This window comes from Vulpes lagopus, chromosome 6 (genome assembly GCF_018345385.1).
Source record: "Vulpes lagopus strain Blue_001 chromosome 6, ASM1834538v1, whole genome shotgun sequence".
Classification (NCBI taxonomy): Eukaryota; Metazoa; Chordata; class Mammalia; order Carnivora; family Canidae; genus Vulpes; species Vulpes lagopus.
This window is the reverse complement of record NC_054829.1, coordinates 60908493-60915412: the sequence shown is the minus strand read 5'-3', so window position 1 is coordinate 60915412 and position 6920 is coordinate 60908493. Positions and strand designations below refer to the sequence as shown.

General features: G+C 40.3%; 1 protein-coding gene across 1 annotated transcript in view; it reads right to left on the bottom strand.

The window, feature by feature from the left end:
- Nucleotides 1-1497: 1497 nt before the first annotated feature.
- Nucleotides 1498-6920, bottom strand: part of EGLN3 (egl-9 family hypoxia inducible factor 3) — a 28220-nt gene continuing 22797 nt past the window's right edge. The window contains exons 3-5 of the mRNA XM_041759172.1: nt 6397-6533; nt 4399-4472; nt 1498-3200 (exon numbers count right to left, since the gene is read on the bottom strand). Coding sequence (XP_041615106.1) covers nt 3169-3200; nt 4399-4472; nt 6397-6533 — 243 coding nt within the window. The 3' untranslated portion in view covers nt 1498-3168. The remainder of the gene's footprint in view (nt 3201-4398; nt 4473-6396; nt 6534-6920) is intronic.

Sequence of the window (6920 nt, the reverse complement as noted above, 5' to 3'; positions counted from 1 at the left end):
CAGGCGCTGGTCAGCGCAGCCTCTCCAAGGGCCTAACCTAGCAACATGGAGAAACAGCAACGTATTAAAAAATCCCATTCAGATGGGAGCCGAGTGGGTCTGAGTAGATTGGTTCTTTAATATAAACTAGCATGTATGACCCAACAGAGTTCAACGATAACCAGCCTCATTTTGAGAAAAACTATTTCTCTCCACTCTGTTTTGACAAGTCTCTAACCACCTGGCTAACTAGTGGTATTTGTTTCACGTCAGAGGGTTCAAGACTGGAGCCAAGTCAATCTTGTCTTATGTTTATTTAAAATTAACTTTACCAAGAACATCCTTTGGGCTAGTCCTTATAGTTAATCAAATATAAAAGTACCTGACATGTCCAAAATACTATTTTATACAAACTGCTGACCCAGCATGGCATTTCCCATCATTGCTTTCTAAAACACAGGAAATTTCGGGACTGAATGGCCAAAAGAAATTAGGATGACCCAGCCTCGAAAGAACCCAAGTTATTTAAAGAAAAAAACCAAAATCATGTCTGAATGGATAGTTCATGATTCAGACAGCCCAGCATTTAATTGGTATTAACTACTCTACTGAAGATCTTCTTAATGCACTTAGGTAAGACTTTTTATTTCCATGAAATTGGATCTTTGGTTCAAAATTGAATCTCCTGCCGAGGACTCTGCACTATAAAGGTGACGTAACACTGAGGTGGGCTCTTAACATTTCATTGCCAGGAATATAAAGGAAATTGATCAGATTATTTGCCAAATAATGTTTCTTTAGCAGGGCTAAGTCCTCCCCTAAGTGGGCTGTCAAAGAGACGACCAAAAAGCGGACACTGTTACAGTTTTATTTTCCAGGTTCAATCTTCTAGGGCTCAGATTCAACCATGAGAAACATCAGTGCATTAAAAAATTGATTTGGTATTTAGCTTATTAGTTTATAGGACCTTTGTCTAAAAAGGAAGAAGCAAGGCCTAAGAGGTCAGATCTTCCGGCAAGTCCAAATATTGACTCAAGTGAAAGAAGCAAGACACATGACTGGAATGACATGATATTCCTTCAGAATCTTGTCACTCGCATCCTCATGACATTAGCAATCATGGGAAAAAGCTATTTTTATTTTTAATTTTATTTTTAATTTTATGGAATACAGAAGTCCTAGTGAACAACATTCTTTCCTTCTCTTCTTGCTGAAAGTTTTTCAAAACTGTTCCAAAGGAGGAATGTACCCTGTCCTGTCTCCAGTTATTCTTTTGTTACTCCTATAGTCCCAAGATACTCATGGGCAGAATTTTTCTTTGTTCAGCTTTCAGATTCATAGTGGTCAGAGACCTATTCCAATAAGTAAACAGATACGGAATGACACGGTGACCAAAGCATTCTAAAACTCTCAGCCTCAATCTGTAAGTCAATGAGAGAAAGACGTGTATAAAAAAATTCTAGCTTGCCCTTTTTGCTAAAGATGCAGGAAATGAATCAAACCATGAAAACACCAAGGTAGGAGAGCAAGTTTATTCAACAAGTATTTACTGAGCCCTTAATGTGCCAGGCACTATTTTAGGTGCTGCGAATACATTCCATTGATGAAAAACATACAAAAATCCCTGTCTTCATTGTGCTTACACTCTAGAGGAAGGATACAAGACAAGAAACGTAATAAATAAGTAAATTACATAGGAGGTTAGAAAGTGATAATTACTATGAAAAAAAAATAGAGCAGTTGTGAGAATGAAGACAAGTCTTATCTGGAAATTTTCCAAAACCAGAAATGGGAAAAAAAAATAAGTTTCTTTCTTGGAAAGTGTATATTTTCTATAAATGACAAAAGAATATATTTCTGGCTCTTTACTGTTTATGGCATTCGTATGCAAGAAACTAAAGGGATTTAAAGATATGAAAATGGAACTGAAAACCAGAAAGACTAACTCTCCTAAAACAGGTGTACAATCCGGAGTTCTTGAGTTTGCTGCATTAGCAGGACCTCCCACATTCCTAGTGAATTCCAGGATTCTGGACATTCTGCCAGACACAGTGGGTCCGAGAGTCAATTCCGTTGAGGAAAGGCTCCTAGGGACAGAAACGTGTAGACACACTCAAATAGTCTCACGGGATTCTCTTGATTCATCTCCATTTCCTTTTTAAAACACAACACCCCGTTTTTTGTTATTTTCTCCTTCTGTTAAAGAAGGGTGAGCGCATTAAAAAAAGAAAACTGAAACATGGGAATGCCTACATTTCCAACCCCACTGCCATTCGCAGACTGTCCAAGATGCACACAGGCTTGTCGGGTATTGGCCTTTTGATACCATTACCAGACGTGGTTGCTTCTGAACTACCAACCAGGTAGGTTCTTTTCCCCCCTTTGACTGAAATTCAAATTCCATTTCAACAAAGTAACCCAAACAATTAAGGTCTAGTTTTTGCCTCTGGGAAATTAGGTTCTCTAAGGTAGAAGTGAAAGTAAAAAATAGATGGTGTATCATCTCTGACCAGAAAGTCCTATTTTCAGCAAAATGGAGGAGAGGCAGAAAAATCTAGGTTTCAGGACCAGGAAAAAAAAAAAAAAAAAAAGAGTGTCCACCCACAGGATACTTATAAACTGATGACTATGACAGCAGCCCTTTCTAGAGTAATAATGTCATTAGGTTGTGATGATTCTCCAGAAACCCCAAAAGCCCTGGATTAAGAACATCTGGAAATTGTTCAGATGACACAAATTTCTGTTTCCTGCAGTTAAGGTTTCACGGATGCCTCTCTGTGGCATCTGTCACCATTTTGTTTTTCTTTGCAAACCTCCTCCTTTCAAATCAGGAAGTGTACATAAAGTGCAAGTAAGATTCATTCCCTTGCCCATGCTTCCAGGATCTTGTTTTGGCAGCCAGTGTTATCAAATCTATCAGTTAAACCGCTGGCCCGCTGGGTCATCTGCAGGTATTTCTGGAGTTAGCAAAATGAGTTCATCTGGCAAAGAGAGTGTCTGAAGGTGGATGCAGTCTTGGCAAGAAAACACAAAGTACCATATGCAAGACAGGGATGTGAATGATGCAAGCAGTCGGAGGGGGCTTCTTGTCACCAAGTCACTGAAGAGGCCTTCTTTGGATCTCAACTCTTAAAGAGATCTCAGGAGCCATGACTAAAACGAACGAGGTCAGCGGATTTCAGAGCACGGTCAATCCTCGGTGAGGGCAGATTCCGTTTTCCCTGGGTTGGAGGCAGAAAAGAAAGAGGGTAAGGAGCCAGGTCTGATGAGTTTAATGCCACAAATGGCATCAAAAAAGCCCCCAGTGAATACTTCCTATCTTATAACATAAAGGTGAGCATGGTGCCCCTTGACAAGACAGGACAGGAAAACACAATGTGTTTTCTTTGGGTTTTGATAGGAGTATGGTCCAAATGGGTCACATGTTAGGTAACATTACGTACATCTTTATTTCAATCTTGAATGAACTTTTCTTGATTACTATGCCAATGGCCACTGTGACTGTTCAAGAGAAGGATACAGTAAGTAACATTTCCCATATTCAGTGGGCCAGAAGCTTACCTTTTACAACCGCCCCCCCCCCCGCCCCCAGCAAGACCACAAACAAGCAGGATGAGTGTTTCAATACAACATATTTTGGGAAATGCTGCCTTACAGCTGGAGGCAGGACAGGAATGGTATTAAGGCTGGAGGGGACAGGAACCGTGCAAAGTCATATTCGGTTTGTATTATGTGAGCCCAGTGTTTGTAGAGAGAGTCATACTGCCACATCAATATAATTAATTAACCGTTATAACTGGGCTCCAGTGTATCCCCAAAGTTAACTATGTATGGTCATAAAATACGTGGACATTCACAAAGGAGGTCCTTTGTATTTTTTTTTCTGATTTTTCCTGCAGAGGTAAGGCCAGGGTTTCAGGATTCAGCCCCTCAAGATGTCATTGCATATGAAGGTAAGCCACAGCTGAGACTGCGCAGAGTACAGCCGACCCTTGAACAATATGGGTTTGAGTTGCACGGGTCTACTTCCGCTCGAGTTTTTTTCCATAAATACAGAGCAGTACTGTCAATGTATTTTCTCTCCCTAATGATTTTCTTAAGAGCGTTCTCTTTTCTCTAGCTGACTTTATTGTGGTACAGTATATAATACATAGACCATACAAAATATGTGTTAACGGTTTATATTTAAGGCTTCCTGTCAACAGTAAGCAATTAGTAGTTAAGTTTTGGAGAGTCAACATGTATATGCAGATCTCTGCAGCGGGGTGCCGGGGAGGGAGTGTCTGGGGTCAGCACCCCAAACCCCACCCCCCACTGTTTGTTCAAGGGTCAAGTATGTATTAGAATACATACACAAATGTTATATAAAAGTCACAGGCTGACTAGATTACAAGTCACAGAAAATTCTCAAACACATACTAGTTAAATTCCTGAATTTCTTTTTGGCTTCTGCTCTCTCTTCAGCATCAAAGTACCAAACAGTCATGGCGTATCTGTGAAAGATAAGCAGATATAAGACAAGAGATTTAAAAATACCACCAAGAAACAAAAAATATTTAAGTCTCACATCAGAGTCATTTGTAAAGCCAACATTTAAAGTTTTCCCTATTATTAGAAGTCTGTCCCAATTTTAATTTAAAATAAACTTCTCTGGTTGCAATTCTATTTAAATGTAATAAAACATGTAAGGAATTCCAAGTATGCACCAGGCATTATCCTGAGCAATGGGAATTCAAATGATCTTGTGAATAAATCTGCCTCTTTCTCAAGGAGCTCAGGCTCTGACAGGGGAGACAGGCAATTTAACAAATAATGTAACAGGTCGAGATGATCTACAGAGGAAGGACAAGAAGGGAGCCATTCTGCTAACGACTGAGAGACCCAAGCTGTTGGGGAGAACAGAGAGAAGAGGAGGTGACACGAGTAAAGTTCTAAAGAATGACTTATTTAAAGGACAGGACACTTTAAGCTCTTGGCTTGCTTCTTTAGTTTTGGATACTAACACAACGATGCAACAGAATAATGATGCCCTCAAGCTTTCTACTGTGTTTCCACTAATTTGCTTTATACCATCTATGGGATAGACTGTAATAGGAATCATTTCATGTGTGAGTTTTCAAAAAGTTTCATTTTATAATTATTATTAGCTACTGGAATTTCTACAGCACTTGATTTTTTTTTCAAGAGCTGCCCATCAACATCTGCTACTGTTTCTCCTGTGACTTGGGTCATCAAGAGATTGGGGAATTCTGCAACAATTGACAGGGGCCAATTATCGTACCCTATTAAACAAGCCACGACCAGGCTTTGGTAGTAGAATTAGTTACCTGCTCACCTAGGGCACATTCCCATTTGACATTCAATACGCAACTCCGTGTGGGGCTCAGATCTGTGATTTCTGGAGGGGAACGCCTAGAAAGCTTAAATACTTTACACATGTGATTCTAATTTAATTAGGCTTGTTAAGGTTCAGTCATTATCCCACCGAAGTTCTCTCCCCCAGCCCTCAAATGCAATTCAGTTGCAGTTCAAGCTGCACCCCCACAGCACTTGGCCACCACCTGGTTTTACAGCTCCGGCCATAAAACAAAGGTAGTGAGAGGCATATCCCAAAACTAAGATTATATCCAGAGTTTTCAGACTAACACTAAACAATACAAGTTCAATATTCAGTTCCTCTGAAAAATCTCATGCTTGATCTCAAGAAGGGGCTTTTAAAAACCCCATTACTGGGACATGATGGGTACAGAGGGCCCAAACCAACTTTAAGAGAAGGAAAGGGTAAAAAGGAAAAGAAGTCAGAACAAATTCCTTTTTCTTTTCTCAAGGTTCTTTCTCTGTTTGCAATAGGCCTCTTGTAAAAATTCATCCAGAGTTAACCATCAGAATTCCTGATATGTGATAGCCAACATTCTCTAGGGATACTTCAACCTTAGATTTGTTTCAGGGAGGAGTGGCAAAGGAAGGAGGGGAAAACTCTGTGGGAAATCTGGAGTTTAGTGCCGCCTTCAGCCCGGGGCCTTGATCCTGGAGACCCGGGCTTCAGTCCAGCCTCAGGCTCCCTGTAGGGAGCCAGGGAGCCTGCTTCTCCCTCTGCGTGTGTGCGTGGTGTGTGTGTGTCTCATAAATGGATAAAGTCTTAAAAAAAAATCTGGAATTCACTGTGTTCACCTAATGGTAAACAATTTGTTAATAGTTCCAATTGATGTTAGTGGCAATAGTTCCAATTGACTAAAGAATCTAGTTGCTTAGTTGCCCCTTTAAAGTGTTACTGCCTCCAAACAGGTTTGCTATCAGCTTTGGGGTGTAGCTGGTCCCTCATATGCACAGGAAATCAGCTTAGGGACTTCTCCAGGAGCTGGGTTTTGTACAAAAAAAAAGCTTCTCAGGAAGAGTCATGGCCCTGGCTATTATTACCTGGTTGCATAGGAAGGCTGGACTTCATGTGGATTCCTGCGGTCTGACCAGAAGAACAAGAGTCTGTCAAAAATGGGTTCCACATCTGCTATGAATGACTTCCCTTCTGGAAATATCCGCAGGACCCCACCGTGTAGCTGAGGGCCACAAAGAAGATGGATTATTTACTAGCCTCACACATAATTAACTAACAATGCTATTTCAGCCTCATCTATAAATAATGCCATCTTCCAAACTCCAGACCTGATATGTATCACTCCTAAAATTCTCTTTAACCTTATACCTTGTACTATTGTACTACATTTTATTTCAAACTTAGCTGGTCATCTCTCCTCATCCACTTTACCCCAAGTCATGAAACTCACGGATACAAAATGCAGTGCTATTAGATCCAATCACACAAAAGCGTCAAGACTTGACTGTTTTTAACCTACAAAAACCCACCAGCAATTTCATATGGCTCCATCTAATATTAAGAACAACCTAGGATAGTCATCACATATAACATCCCCTTCAATCAGAAT